The sequence below is a fragment of the Narcine bancroftii genome, chromosome 2 (assembly GCF_036971445.1).
Source record: "Narcine bancroftii isolate sNarBan1 chromosome 2, sNarBan1.hap1, whole genome shotgun sequence".
Classification (NCBI taxonomy): domain Eukaryota; kingdom Metazoa; phylum Chordata; class Chondrichthyes; order Torpediniformes; family Narcinidae; genus Narcine; species Narcine bancroftii.
Genome location: NC_091470.1, coordinates 15,965,872 through 15,981,976, shown reverse-complemented (window position 1 = coordinate 15,981,976; position 16,105 = coordinate 15,965,872). Strand labels below are relative to the sequence as shown.

The 16,105-nt window shown below is 43.6% G+C and overlaps 1 protein-coding gene across 7 annotated transcripts in view; it reads right to left on the bottom strand.

Moving 5' to 3' along the window:
• The window catches only part of LOC138753231 (centrosomal protein of 128 kDa), a 539,432-nt gene that overhangs the window by 339,616 nt on the left and 183,711 nt on the right, over window positions 1-16,105 (bottom strand). For all 7 annotated transcript variants that reach the window (XR_011351051.1, XM_069915965.1, XM_069915964.1 and 4 more), the window contains one exon: window positions 15,602-15,762. Coding sequence is in view for 6 of the 7 variants with exons in the window: in XM_069915965.1 (XP_069772066.1) it covers window positions 15,602-15,762 (161 nt within the window). In the remaining variant the exon portion in view is untranslated. The remainder of the gene's footprint in view (window positions 1-15,601; window positions 15,763-16,105) is intronic.

Here is a 16,105-nt window from a genome sequence, read left to right as displayed (position 1 = left end):
TCATTAACCAAGGTCATTCCAGCAACTAAGTTACTTTTAATGGTGTATGTCAATTCAGCTCAGTCACACCACTTGATTTGGTCATTCATTCAAGCCAAGTCATGAAAAATGGCAATGTTGAAAAACAAATAAAATGATGGGATGGACTTGATTAAAAATAGGCAAACTGTTTTAAAGTGTTGCCACTAAATGCATTTGAGATGTTGGCATTAACCTATTAACCATATAACCATTTACGGAGTGGAAACAGGCCATGTCGGCCTTTCGAGTCCGCACCGGTTCACTAGAACAACTCCACTAGCTCAAACCTCCTGCTCACCGCCAATAACTCTCCAACCCCCTCACCTCCATGTACACATCCAACCTACTCTAAAATGACAGAAGGGTCCCTGCCGCAACTATCTCATTCGTAAGTTCATTCCATTCTTCCACCACTCGCTGAGTGAAAAAGCCACTCCTAAAGTGTTGCCCCCTTACCCTTAACTCATGGCCTCTTGTTCCAACCTCCCCTGCCCTCAGGGGAAAGAGTCTGTTTATGTCTAGTCTATCTATTCCTTTCATAATTTTAAATACCTCTATCAAGTTTTGAAGTTAAATGCTTGGAATTGTTACCCAGTAAATAAAATGAAACCAGAGCTCTGATCAAGAGTCAATCAGGAACTTTGTTTAATTCTGCACAACAAAAAAATCCAATATATCCTGGCGAATATTTATTGAAAACTTGACAGTTCATTGTTGATTGTCATCTTTTACATTTAAGTAGTTCTCAAAATGCCTCATCAAGATAGTTTACAGTGAATCCACCAGAAAATTCACTCCAGGGCTAGTCAGAGTGCAGGTCCAAACACAACTACATAATTATAAGGCTGAGTGGTTTTCTGCATATCAGTGGACAACCTGAAAAAAAAACCTTTGTGCTCCAGCAAAACCCTTGGGATAAGACAGCTTTTGTCAAGTGAAAAAATCCCATATGTTCCACCAGGAACATCACTGCAATGAGACAAAGCCCAATACTTCCACTTTCTTATATTAACATAACATAACATAACATAACAATTACAGCACGGAAACAGGCCATTAGGCCCTTCTAGTCCGCACCGAACCAAACACCCCTTTCTAGTCCCACCTCCCTGCACAATGCCCATAACCCTCCATCTTCTTCTCATCCATAGACCTGTCCAACCTTTTCTTAAATAATACAATTGACTCCGCCGCCACTATTTCTCCCGGAAGATCATTCCACATGGCTACCACTCTCTGAGTAAAGAAGTTCCCCCTCATGTTACCTCTAAACCTCTGCCCCTTAATTCTTAACTCATGTCCTCTTGTTTTAATCTTTCCTCCTCTTAATGGAAATAGTCTATCCACATCCACTCTGTCTATCCCTTTCATAATCTTAAATACTTCTATCAAATCCCCTCTCAACCTTCTACGCTCCAAAGAATAAAGACCTAATCTGTCCAATCTCTCCCTATACTCTAGATGCTTAAACCCAGGTAACATTCTGGTAAACCTTCTCTGCACTCTCTCCACTCTGTTTATAACCTTCCTATAATTAGGCGACCAGAACTGCACACAGAACTCCAAATGAGGCCGCACCAACGTCTTATACAATCTCAACATCACCTCCCAACTCCTATATTCCATGCAATGATTGATAAAGGCCAGCATACTAAAAGCCTTCTTCACCACCCTATTCACGTGAGTTTCTACCTTCAGGGAACGATGTACCGTCACTCCTAAATCTTTCTGCTCTTCTGTATTCCTCAATGCTCTCCCATTTACCACGTATGTCCTATTCTGATTCTTCTTACCAAAATAAAGCACCTCACACTTGAGCCCTCTGACCCACCAAGCTACTGGAAACAAATTCTATTTGGCCACCCTCATACTCCAAACCCTGCCAGATAGCTCACCAAATATTTGGGATGATTTACATAGTTACTGGATACTGTTCATCAATTTCACAGCCTGCGGGAAGAAGCATTACCTAGCCTGGCATCTTGATTTTGACGCTCTTGAACCTTCTTCTTGGTAGTAGTGGGTTGAAGATACTGTGCACTAGATGGAAAGGGTCACCATTATAATTCCTTGAGCACCATTTAAGCATCTCTCCCAGCAAACGTCGTCTATAGAGGAAAGGGAGACCACAGTGAACCTCGTGGCTGTTTTAATGATCTTGAATGGACTTGCAGCCTGATGCTTTGCAGAAACCATACCACACAATGATGAAGCCAGACAGCAGTCTGGATTGTGCTCCAGTAAAATACTGTCAAAATGGAAGCTGGTAGCCTTGCCCTCCAAAAGAGGTATAGGTGTTGCTACACCCTTCTGACTCATGAGGTGGTATTGTGAGTCCAGAATAGGTGGTGCTTTACATGCACACCATGGAACTCTCTATGACGGAACCATTGATGTGTAGTGGAAAATGGTCGACCTTTATCCTCCCAAGTCCACAATCAACTCGGATTGTTGTTCCTGCACAATTTTACGAGCCTTTCAACTTCCTCTCTGTAATGCAACTCACCATAGTTGCTGATAAGGACATCAACTGTCATCTACAAATTTGATTATTCTTTTAGAAGTGAATCGAGCAGTGCAGGCGAGAGTCAGCATCTTGAACAGTGGTGGGCTAAGCACTCAGCCCAGAGGTCCATGTGATGGGACTTGAAGTTTTGCTGTCCAACCCAGACAGACTGTGGTCTTTTGGTCAAGAAGTCCAGAATCCGGTTGCAGAGAGGGATAATGAGTTCCAGAGAGGACAATTTATCCACCAGCCTTTGAAGTAAGATCGCATTAAATGCTGAGCTGAAATCAGTGAACAACAGCCTGACAATATGAGGCATCATTCACTAGGTGGGTGGATTGGAGGGTCATCATCTGTGGAACAGTTTGAACAGTAGGCAAATTGGAATGGGTTCTCTGTCACTGGATGGTGCGCTTTGATGCATTCCATCACTAGGCACTCAAAGCACTTCACGATTGTAGACATCAGTGCCACGGGACAGTAGTCATTTAGTCCAGTTTACTTTCTTGGGCATCGACCGGGATGATGGTGGGTGCCTTGAATCCTCCAGGGACAGTGGATCTCTGCAGTGAAATGTTGTAGGTCACACATGTCAAACTCTGGCCCGCGGGCCAAATTTGGCCCGTGATATAATTATATTTGGCCCGCAAGATCATATCAAAAATGTATTAGAGGTGGCCCGCTGGCCGCCGCGCCAGTATAGCGCATGCACAGTAACCGCTGTGTCCCAGGGTGAGAGAGAGAGAAAAATCCTGGTCCTTAAAAAGTAGTGGTGGGTGGTTTTATAAACATGCTGTCGTGTCCCCCGCCCACCCCCCTACCGCAGTGTGGCCTGGCCGGTATCAGGGGAAGCCAAGGCCGCTTCCCAGTGCCCGGAACCCAAGTGGCACAGCGTTTCTTGGAGCTGCAGATGGAGTCGGGACGCCGGAGGGAAGATTGGGGCTCCCCGCCGGGCGATGGGGGCGCCGGCCGCCCTGCGCCTTCCCACCGGACCAGCGGCGGGTGCCCGGAGTACACGTGGAGAGCGAGGCTGGTCGAGCAGGTATGGTGGAACCCCCTGCCAATCTCGGGAGTGGCGTGGGCTGGATCGGGATTAGCCGCGCTCACCTGCTCCTCCACCGCTGACCGGGATCCCAGCGCAGTCCTGAGCGCGGAGACTGCCCTGGAAAGGTCCTGGGACACCGGCACAGAAAGAAAGGGGGGTCCGGGAGAAACTCAGCAGGTCAAGGGGGGTCCGGGATAAACTCAGCAGGTCAAGGGAGGTCCGGGAGAAACTCAGCAGGTCAAGGGGGGTCCGGGAGAAACTCAGCAGTCAAAGGGGGATCCGGGAGAAACTCAGCAGGTCAAGGGAGGTCCGGGAGAAACTCAGCAGGTCAAGGGGGGTCCGGCAGAAACTCAGGGGGGGCCTGACCTCGCCAGGACCGTTGCCCACTCCCCATCCCTGCCGCAGGCCGATCCGCGACTCACGGTGACGGGGCCGCTGATCCGCCGAGATGCCGCCCTGCAGCGAGAGCCGATGCCCCCGCACTGTCGTTGTCCAACCCGATCGCCCGCAAACCCCGCCCTCCCGCACAGGACTAAGTGAGGATTATGAACTTTCATCTCAGGATAAAACGATCTTCCAATAGTTTCATGTCACAGTGATAAATATATTCCTGGTTAAAAATGGTCCTGCACCTGGATACAAGCTTATTAGGCATAAAACTTGAAAAGTGTGTAAATCAAAGCATATCTGTACCAATGGAAAAAGGGCATGGCAAATAACCCTGCTAGAGTTCATGCCCACAATCAGTCACCCATTTGATTGTTTCAGGAATCATGTTAATCTCCCACATTCTCAATAGCCCTCAGATTTTACTATTCGACAGCACACTAGCAACATTTGACAAATCCTCTATAGTGAAATATTATTTATTGAATATTTTATTTCTCATTTGTTAATGCATCTGGAAAGAGTTTATCCAAAACTATTATTAAACATTTATTTTAATAAGAAAAAGTTTAACATTACATATGTTGAAAGAAGAGAAAACATACAGATGTTGTTGAAAATTTTCAATAAATATTTAGTTCGGCCCTCGACTTAGTCCAAGTTTTTAATTTTGGCCCTCCGTGAATTTGAGTTTAACACCCCTGTTGTAGGTGTCTGTATGACCTCCGTCAGCTGGGTCGCACAGACCTTGAGCACCCAACCAGGTATGTTATCTGGACTTGCTGCTTTTTGTGAGTTTACCCTGGATAGGATCCTCCTCACTTCAGCTATGCAGGGTGCCTGCTCTTCAGGAGGGGACAAGGTTTTCTTTGTTGTCACATTGGTTTTCTCATTAAAACAAGCAAAGAAGGTATTCAACCTAACAGGAAGGAAGGCATTATTATCGCAGACCCACAAGGTTAGATTGTAGACATTTAAGGTTTGTATACCCTGTTACATGGGCCTTGTGTTGCTGGTGTCACAACAGTGTCTATGGATTTTCTGTCCATGCTTTGTCTTCCTGATTGCATGAATGAGTTCAGCTTTTTCTGATCTTGTCTCCCAACCCAAAAGCAGTGTAACAAACTCTGAGTAATGCAAAAAACCTCTGCGCCCAGCCATGGTTTCTGATTTGCCCTGGGTGTGAAGAGTTTTATTACCATAACATCCTCAATGCTCTTGCCTATATAGCGAGTCATTGAGCTCATATTCTTGTCAATGTTGATGTGGTCGTTATAGGTGGCCGCCTCCCTGAATCCACTCGTTGGTGGTGTCGAAGGAATCCTGCTAGTCCACTGCTGTGACTTCCTCTGGCCAAGTCCTGATCTCCTTCTAAATTAGTTTGACTCGTCTTACCAGCGAAATGTAAACAGGGATTAGCAGAATGGATCTGTGGTCTGAGTATCCAAAGTGGGGGCAGTGGACAGCTTTTTGTGACCCAGAGACATTTGTGTACACCAGATCCAAGATATTCTCTTCTCCAGTTGCAAAGATGACAAAGATGAAGATGGCATGTAGGCTCTGGTTTTTAAGTTAGACATTACCAGTATCTCTCTTTTACAAGTACCTGCTCGGCTGCAGCAAGTAAGAATTTTGGTGCACGTGTCCATTGTATAATATGTTTAACAACAAACTCGTTATCATTATTTTTCTATACCTTGATGAAGGGCTCAAGCCCAAAATGTCAATTATGTATTTCTACCTTTGCTATATAAAGAACGGTCAACCAGTTTACCTATCTCGGCTGCACCATTTCATCAGATGCAAGGATCGACAATGAGATAGACAACAGACTCGCCAAGGCAAATAGCGCCTTTGGAAGACTACACAAAAGAGTCTGGAAAAACAACCAACTGAAAAACCTCACAAAGATAAGCGTATACAGAGCCGTTGTCATACCCACACTCCTGTTCGGCTCCGAATCATGGGTCCTCTACCGGCACCACCTACGGCTCCTAGAACGCTTCCACCAGCGTTGTCTCCGCTCCATCCTCAACATCCATTGGAGCGCTTTCATCCCTAACGTCGAAGTACTCGAGATGGCAGAGGTCGACAGCATCGAGTCCACGCTGCTGAAGATCCAGCTGCGCTGGGTGGGTCACGTCTCCAGAATGGAGGACCATCGCCTTCCCAAGATCGTGTTATATGGCGAGCTCTCCTCTGGCCACCGTGACAGAGGTGCACCAAAGAAAAGGTACAAGGACTGCCTAAAGAAATCTCTTGGTGCCTGCCACATTGACCACCGCCAGTGGGCTGATAACGCCTCAAACCGTGCATCTTGGCGCCTCACAGTTTGGCGGGCAGCAACCTCCTTTGAAGAAGACCGCAGAGCCCACCTCACTGACAAAAGGCAAAGGAGGAAAAACTCAACACCCAACCCCAACCAACCAATTTTCCCTTGCAACCGCTGCAATCTTGTCTGCCTGTCCCGCATCGGACTTGTCAGCCACAAACGAGCCTGCAGCTGACGTGGACTTTTTACCCCCTCCATAAATCTTCGTCCGCGAAGCCAAGCCAAAGAAAGAATATAAAGAACACTGTTTAACCTGCTGAGTTTCTCCAGCGTCTATAGAATTTTGTGTTTTAATTCTTTCATTATCATTATCCTTGCCCTGGAGCGTCAACTCAAACTAGAAATAATCCAAGGGTTCCCATCCAATCTCAAAGCACCACCCTAATACCCTCGGAAGTAAACCACAAAGATTTATCAGTATTGATCAGTCAGAGATTGATAATGCAGAGATTGATCAGTGTCTGAATAGTCATGGTATCAAGGGTTATGGAGAGAAGGCAGGGGAGTGGAGCTGAGTGCGAGAATGGATCAGCTCATGATGGAAGCATGGACTCGATGGGCTGTGTGGCCTACTTGTGTTCCTATATCTTATGGGGTTCTCTGTCCTCCTCTTTCAAGATAACAGCTTAATGTGGTCTGTTCCCTTTGATGTCCTAATACATACAATATATAAAAATACAAGTTAAATTGTCGAAAACATACAGTTGCTATTCAATGACTACTTGGGCATTCACTCACCATCTGAGGTTTTTTTTCTCCACCTCTGCCCTGATCAAATCATTCAGGATTTTAAATGTCTCCACTGGGTTACTTCTGTCTTGACTACAAAAAATTTAATCATCTAAACATTCCCAATTTTATTATCTTTCTCCTTTGGAACCATTCTTGTAGATCTACCTTGCATTTGTTCCAGTCTTTTTATAAATGAAGTCTTCATAGTACAAAGGATAGTACAGCAAAGATACAGGCCATTCAGCCCCTCAAGTCCATCCATCATTTCTGTAGCACCCAAGTGTCCTCATCCTCAAAAATCTTTCCTGTGTAATCCTTTCCTTTCTCCCTCATCTGCTTATTCAGTTTCCCTTTAAATTTATCAAAATTAATTGCTTCAACCAGTCTCTGTGGTGACAGTTCATTCTTTGAGGTAACAAAGTTTCTTCTCAATTATTGGACTTTTTAGCGACCAGTTTCATGACTTCTAGTTCTGCTTTTCTCCACAGAGATCCAGTTTGCTCATATGCATATACCATCCTATTTCTGGTATAATCCCAAATTTATTCTCAACCTCTCAAAGTCATCTTTTTTTCCCCTCAATCTAGGAACCTGTTTTACATCACATTTATCTTCTCCTTCATCATATGACCACTAATGCTTCCCATGCTTTTATAACTTTCATCTGCTCTAGTTCATTTTCCAGTATTCTGTGCAGTTTCTAGTCACCAAATGACAGGAAAGATAACACTAAAATTGAAAGAGTGCAGAGAAGATTTACTAGGATGTTGCCAGTGTAATGGACTTCTGTTAATCTTTAGTTTAATGTTAAACTGTATTTCATATACGAGAGAGAGTTAATTTTGGAGTCGCCGAATCTGGAAGAACCAGATCATAATGAAACTGAAATGGGTCTTAATTTATTTCAGGACAATGGATGTTTATGGTCAATTAAGGAAGTTCTTCCTTGATTGAAATGTGCTCAGACTTTCTGGAGCCATAACCACTTGGACAGAGAGGCGGTCAGATGTTTTTATGGATGTGAAGTAATCATTCGGAGAAATGAAACTGAAACAGTGGTGATGTCATGTCACATGATTTCAGAGAAACGTATAACTGAAGGCAGAGAGACATTTTGAAAGAAAATTGGAGAAACTTTGGCCATCCTGTGAAAGACACAGGGGTGAAACAGTAGTCTCTGGAGAGAGAAGAAGGAGATACTGTTCTGTATGACTACCAGCCCCCCCACATCTCCATCGGGCACACAAAACTCAAAACGGTCAACCAGTTTACCTATCTCGGCTGCACCATTTCATCAGATGCAAGGATCGACAATGAGATAGACAACAGACTCGCCAAGGCAAATAGCGCCTTTGGAAGACTACACAAAAGAGTCTGGAAAAACAACCAACTGAAAAACCTCACAAAGATAAGCGTATACAGAGCCGTTGTCATACCCACACTCCTGTTCGGCTCCGAATCATGGGTCCTCTACCGGCACCACCTACGGCTCCTAGAACGCTTCCACCAGCGTTGTCTCCGCTCCATCCTCAACATCCATTGGAGCGCTTACACCCCTAACGTCGAAGTACTCGAGATGGCAGAGGTCGACAGCATCGAGTCCACGCTGCTGAAGATCCAGCTGCGCTGGATGGGTCACGTCTCCAGAATGGAGGACCATCGCCTTCCCAAGATCGTGTTATATGGCGAGCTCTCCACTGGCCACCGTGACAGAGGTGCACCAAAGAAAAGGTACAAGGACTGCCTAAAGAAATCTCTTGGTGCCTGCCACATTGACCACCGCCAGTGGGCTGATAACGCCTCAAACCGTGCATCTTGGCGCCTCACAGTTTGGCGGGCAGCAACCTCCTTTGAAGAAGACCGCAGAGCCCACCTCACTGACAAAAGGCAAAGGAGGAAAAACCCAACACCCAACCCCAACCAACCAATTTTCCCTTGCAACCGCTGCAATCGTGTCTGCCAGTCCCGCATCGGACTTGTCAGCCACAAACGAGCCTGCAGCTGACGTGGACTTTTTACCCCCTCCATAAATCTTCGTCCGCGAAGCCAAGCCAAAGAAAAAAGAATCCTTATCATAATAGATTTTCAAAATAAGTGGCTTTAAAGTAAGACCACTTCACTCTTGATTAAGAAATAAATCATTGCAGTGATCACAGTTCTATAACTTTAGCAAGATAAGGGTGAAAGTTGTGAAAACACGTGTGAAGAATTTCGCTCTGAAAGACAACTCATCAAAAGGCGTGAGTTTAAAGAGATCTGAAGACATGATGTTTAAAAGAGCTTCATAATTAGTCTTGAAATGCGAATTAAAAATCTTCAAGCAACACAAGTTGTTTGATGCTGAAGTTTAAAAATGACTTTTTAAACTCAAGCTCAAACTGTAATGGTTTAGATTTTAACACACACACTTGCACATAGTGGGAATTACGTTAGAGTTAAGTAAGAAATGTTATGTTATTAATAGTTTAATAAAAACTATCATTTTGAATTTACTATTGTCTGGTGAATTTTCCATTGTTGCTCTTTTGTTAGTTCATAACAAAATTTGTTAGTTTGTAACACTGGGTCTTCAGGAGTTGAATTATAGGGAAAGATTAAATAGATTAGGGCTTTATTCCTTGGACTATAGAAGAATGAGGAGAGATTTGGTAGAGGATAACAAAATTATGAGGGGTATAGACAATGTAAATGTGAGTAGGCTCTTTCCACTTAGATTAAGAGAGATAAATTCAAAGGGACATGGCTTTTGGCTGAAAGGGGAAAGGTTTAGGGAGAACTTCAACGCTCAGAGAGTGATGGGAATGTGGAATAAGATGCTATCTGATGTGGTCATGCAGGCTTATTCTTAAGGTTTAAGAATAAATTGGATAGAAACATGGATGGGAGAGGTCTCGAGTTATAAACTGGGAGCAGGTCAATGGGGGCTAGTGGAATATTGGTTCAACAAACACTAGAAGGGTCGAAAGGCTTGCTTTCTGTGCTGTAGTGTTCCCTTGAAAAGCCGGGGGTTCATGAACCACACCCATGATCCTCTATCACTTCCATATCAATTCACATGGATTCTCTGTCTTCTCGATAGTTGCTATCCCTTCACTGACTCAACGCAACGCCCAATAAGTAATGTGATGCCACATCCCCTCTCTTTCTACTCTTTTCAAAATACACTATACCCTGTAAAATTTAATTCCCAGTTCTAATTTTTTTTGCAGCCAAATCCAAGTAAACCTTATTCATTCTCATGCATGATTGCTTCCACTTTCAGTTTTCTATAATAGGCACTGTGTACATCGCTGTTCACAGTTTATAACTCATTTTTGTTAGGATGTGCTTATCACTTATAAAGACCCCTTTCTCCCAACTTTACCTGCTTGTCTACTGCTTTCATCTCCAAAACTGATGAAAAATTACAGTATATTGTTCTACAGAGAGACCTGGAAATGCTTGTACATGAATCGCAGTTAGTTTACAGATGCAGCACATAATCAAGGAGATAAATGGGACGTTGGCCTTTATTGCCAGAGGGATTGAATTTAGAGCAGAGAGGTTCTGCTGTAACTGTACAGGTACTGGCACCAGTCCTAGTCTCCCTACTTGAGAAAAAGATATATTGGCTTTGATGGCAGTGCAGAGGACTGCTTGATTCTGTCAATGAGTTTGCTTATCAAGGGATTGAGTAGCCTGGGACTATACTCATTGGAGTGTGGAAGGATGCTGGGGGATCTTACAGAAACAAAGTTATAAAAGGAATAGATAAGATTGATAGAAGCCATTGGTGGAAGAGACGAGAATCAAAAGACATAGCTGCAGGATTTGGGGGAGATTTAAGACAGAGAAGGAACTGCTTCTCCCAGAGAGTAGTGAATCTGTGGAATTCTCTGCTAAAGGAAGCAATAGAAAATGCCTCATTAAAAATATTTAAGACACAGACAGGGAGATAGATTTTTGAATAGCAGGGGAATTAAGGGTTTGGGGGAACAGGTGGCGCTGAGTTCATGACTTTATCAACCATAATCCTTTTGAAAAGGAAGGGTCGACAGGCCAGAGGACCTACTCCTGCATCTCTTCATCCTTTTTAAAATCTTTGTCACCTCTCATACTTGGACAGAGGTCCCGTTTTGGGTTGGGATATTGGTCAGCTTCTTGCATAAGAGCCATTGACATTGTCCCACAGAAAGGAATCTCTCACTCATACTGCAGCCATTTAGTCTTGGGCTAATTCCCCTCATTCGTCAGTATTCTGAGCACTGTCTGCCGTTCTATAAATGTTTGGCATCATTTCACTACCTTTTGAATGGTTTTACCTCCATGAATAAATCCCAGGGCTTGATTAGCATTAATTATTTTGCTGATCTTCAGCAATGATCACACTGATTTTTTTTTAAACTTGTGTCCCAGGACTCCTTTGCTCTTTTGACCCAATCAATCAGTACCTAATTTTCCAATACTTCTTTTGTTACTAGTTTTATGACTAATGTGCAGGACTTCACATTGATTTTGGTTAAATCAAAAAGCAGAAAACTGCAGATCCAGTAAATGTCTAAGGTTATTGACTTGAAACATCAACTCTTTTATTCCTGAGTGAAGGTTGCCTGACCTGCTGAGTATTCAGTCATTTTGTTCTGATTTAATGTAAATTAAACGTTTGTCACTTATCTCTCCAATTTTCTAATTTTCACAGGCCTCACAGAAACCAACCCCTCTTTGCCTCCCAAACCTGACCCCCCTCCGCCTCCCAAACAAGCCCCGCCTCCAAACCCGGCCACCCCCACCTCCCAAACCCGGCCCCTCTGCCTTTCAAACCCGACCTCCCTCTGCCTCCCAAACCCGCCTCCCCTCCCAAACCCGACCTCCCAAACCCGACCTCCTTCAGCCTCCCAAACCCGCCTCCCCTCCCAAACCCGACCTCCCAAACCCGACCTCCTTCAGCCTCCCAAACCCAACTTCCCTCCGCCTCCCAAACGAGCCCCCGCCTCCAAACCCGACCCCCCCCACCTCCCAAACCCGGCCCCCACCGCCTCCCAAACCCGACCGCCCTCCCCCTCCCAAATCGACCGCCCTCCAACTCCCAAACCGGCCGCCCTCCAACTCCCAAACCGACCCCCCTCCAACTCCCAAACCGACCCCCCTCCAACTCCCAAACCGACCGCACCCCCATCCAAAACCAACCTTCTTCCCCCTCCCAGACTGACCCCCCTCAATTGGGCAGCATGGGCTCCTGATACCATGCAGTATATCTACATTCAAAATTTTTTAAAGGTAAAATTTACATTTAAATCTCAACTTGCTAAGCATATGGGTCACGTCTCCAGAATGGAGGACCATCGCCTTCCCAAGATCGTGTTATATGGCGAGCTCTCCACTGGCCACCGTGACAGAGGTGCACCAAAGAAAAGGTACAAGGACTGCCTAAAGAAATCTCTTGGTGCCTGCCCCATTGACCACCGCCAGTGGGCTGATATCGCCTCAAACCGTGCATCTTGGCGCCTCACAGTTCGGCGGGCAGCAACCTCCTTTGAAGAAGACCGCAGAGCCCACCTCACTGACAAAAGACAAAGGAGGAAAAACCCAACACCCAACCCCAACCAACCAATTTTCCCCTGCATCCACTGCAACCGTGTCTGCCTGTCCCGCATCGGACTTGTCAGCCACAAACGAGCCTGCAGCTGACGTGGACTTTTTACCCCCTCCATAAATCTTCGTCCGCGAAGCCAAGCCAAAGAGAAGAGACTCTAAATGCTAAAGTGAGCTTGCTGCTCAGATTACAAATAGGTTTGCTGTCAATTCACACTGTAGAATAGAAGATAAAACCATTTCCATCCCATTGTAAGATGTCCAATTATCAGGCTTGCTGCATGCTACGATTTTACCTTCTTTCTTGAAACCTTCACACCACAAAATCTAAAAACTCAAATGATATTTTGCAACAGCACAGAGACATAACCTCAGGAGATCGAGGTCATATCATGAGGTAGTAGTAGGGCTGCTGTTTAAGATCAAAATGTAATATGAACATGTGAGGAAATAAACTCTTTCCTGAGTCTTTGTGCCCTTTACACCATCAGATAAAATGAAAATATTTATTTTAGAAAAACTTTTGGCTTGAAATTATTTATCAGTGACCTGCTAGGTCACATTGGGTTCATTTTCAAAAACTAACTCAGCACCAAATAAATGTCACTTTATTTTTTATTTGCAGGGCAGAAAGAAAAATGTATTTTATTGCTGAATGTATAGCTCTATGGGATGGTGTATTTTTAATTTCCACTTTATACAGAAAAACTCTTGTTATCCGAAATTCAATCAACCGGCAACCTCAAGCAACCAGCAAAAAAAATTGAGGAAAATAAAAAATAAAAATGTAAATAAAAATTTTAAAAAGTAAATGTTCTCTGAAGAAGCACATAAACCTTAGGTGAAGATGGGAGCAAATATTCAGCCAGCAAATTGCCTTGCTCATAGCCGCTGTTTGAATCAAGTTGTGTTTAAATAAAATGGCGTCGCCCAGGATGAAGAGCTGGTTGATGCCGTTTATCGTTGGATACACTTTCTTAAAGTGTATCCTTACCCTGCTTAGTTAGAGTCTATATTTTTATTAGTAGGGCTTTATCTGTGAACTTGGGGGAGGAAGTTAATTATGATGTTATAATTCGTCTATCAGGTGGCTCTGTGGAGGGGGAGGAACCTACAGATGCAGCGACAGTTAAATGTTTTCAAAGAATGTGACTGAAAATAAAGTAAATTGCTCTAAGGTTTCATGCAACTGAAGTTTCTTCAATGCAAATAAGTATAGTATTTTTGCCTTTAAATAAAGGTGTATTGGTTAGGCATTGCGAGAGAGAGTCTCAAGCACCTGGAAAACTCACTTTCAATATCTATCAATTCCCTGAGGTGCTGGATACCAGGGGTTTTACTGTACTATCAATTCCAACCATCAATGAGTAATCTTGGTGGATACCAGCAACAATTAAAAACAAACAATCACACTTCCTGTTGCATCCTTGAGCACCTGATGTCTCATATCTAGTAGGCTGAAGGGCAAAATGAGATGCATTAAAGTAAATGAGAGTGTAAAGGTTAAGGTTACAAGTAAAATTGATTAATAAGGCACAAAAATCAAGACAGATCAACTTCCTAAAAATCAAATGTAAAAGTTCACTGAACAAACTATAAACAAGTCTCTTCTTGGTGGCCCTTTGCCCTAAACCTCATCATAATTAACCCTTGCTGTAGCATTGGGGAGGAAACATAAATATTAAACCGACTAGAATTTCAAAGGATATTTCCAAAAATAGAAACATAGAACTTTATAGCATAGGCCAATTAGTCCATGATGGTGAGCCCACCTATATATACCTACCAAAAAATACTAAACCGTCACTACCTCATAATCCTCTATTTTTCTTTCATCCATGTGCCCAAGTGTCTCTTAAATGGCCCTACTTTTCCAGCTTCCACCACCACTCCTGGTAATACATTCCAAGCACTCACAATTCTCTGTATAAAAAATATACCCCTGATGTCTCCCCTAAACTTTCTTCCCTTCACTTTGTACAGATGTCCTCTGGTGTTTGCTACTCCCACCATGGGGAAAATGGTGCTGGCTGTCTACCTTAGCTATCTCTCTCATAATTTTGGAGACCTCTTAATAAAGTCACCTCTCATCCTTCTTCCCTCCAAAGAGAAAAGGCCTAGCTCTGTTAATCTTACGTCATAATACATCCAGGTAACACCTTGGTAAATCTCCTTTGCACAAAGCAATATTTATTTAGGTTTATAGGTTAAGCAAAATATCACTTGCACGAAACAATATATATTTATTTACTTTTATAGATAAAAAACTTGTCCTGCATATGTATTATTTGTCTGTATGTGTATTGTGTCTGGTTGTGTGTCTGCGTGTTTTTGCACCAGGGACCAGAGAAGCCTGTTTTGACAGGTTGTAATTGTACAATCAGATGACAATAAACTTTACTTCAAAGATCCTCTCCATAGTGTTCATATCCTTGCTGTAATGAGGTGACCAGAACTGAACACAATATTCAAACCAGTGATTTATAGAACTCCTGAACGCAATCCCCCAACTAATAAACCCCAGCATACCATAGTCCTTCTTAACTATCCTATCAGTCTTGAGAGGCCCATGGATTTGGATCACAAGGTCCCTCTGCTCTTCCACACTGTCAAGTATCCTATCAATAATCATATACTCTACATTCAAGTTTAAAATGCATTACCTCACACTTTTACGCCCAACTCTGCATCATGTCTATATCCTGACAACCTTCAATCTTTGTATCATCCACAAACCTACTGACCTATTCCTCTACTTCTTATCACAAAGAGCAGGGCTCCCAAAACAATTCACTGCAGACCTCCACTAGCCACTGTCCTCCAGAATACTTTCTGTCCACTATTACTCTCTGCTTTCTGCAGGCAATCCAATTCTGAATCCACATACCCAAGGATCCATAAATACCATGCCTCATTACTTTCTGAATGTCTCCCCCATTGGGGACATGTCAAATGCTTTAAAAGACTAAGAAAATTTCTCCCCTTCTCCCACCCCCAATGGAGATACCTCAACATGTGCAGAAAGCTCCATTTTCTCTTTCTCTTTTCTCTTGAGTGATCGTTTAAGCTCTCCCATTTCAGACTGGGTGCCATCTTGATTCAGTTGTGCTCTAAGCTCCATAATCTGCTTCTCCAGCAACTGTTTCTCAAGCTCTGATCTTGTAGTCACTACAAGAAAATGAACATTTAGGAAATGAAAAGTGACAAAGAAAGGAATAAAACAAAACAGAATCCTTTTTGAAAATCTACAGGATACCGATGACCAGTGGCCAGGACTTCTTCCAAACTAAATATTTAAATTTTTTGCTTGTTTGGATATGTCCTTTTTGTTGACAGAACACAAGGTGGGCAATCTTCCACATTGTCAAATAAATGCAAATATTGACCATACTGGAACATTTTGACCCGAGCAGCTGGTTTTAGACTGTTCATTGCGATCTTGTCTGGTCACAGAGCCTGCGCTGTAGCCAGTTCTTGCAGCTGTCACGTGGAGTGGATGGAATTGACTGCA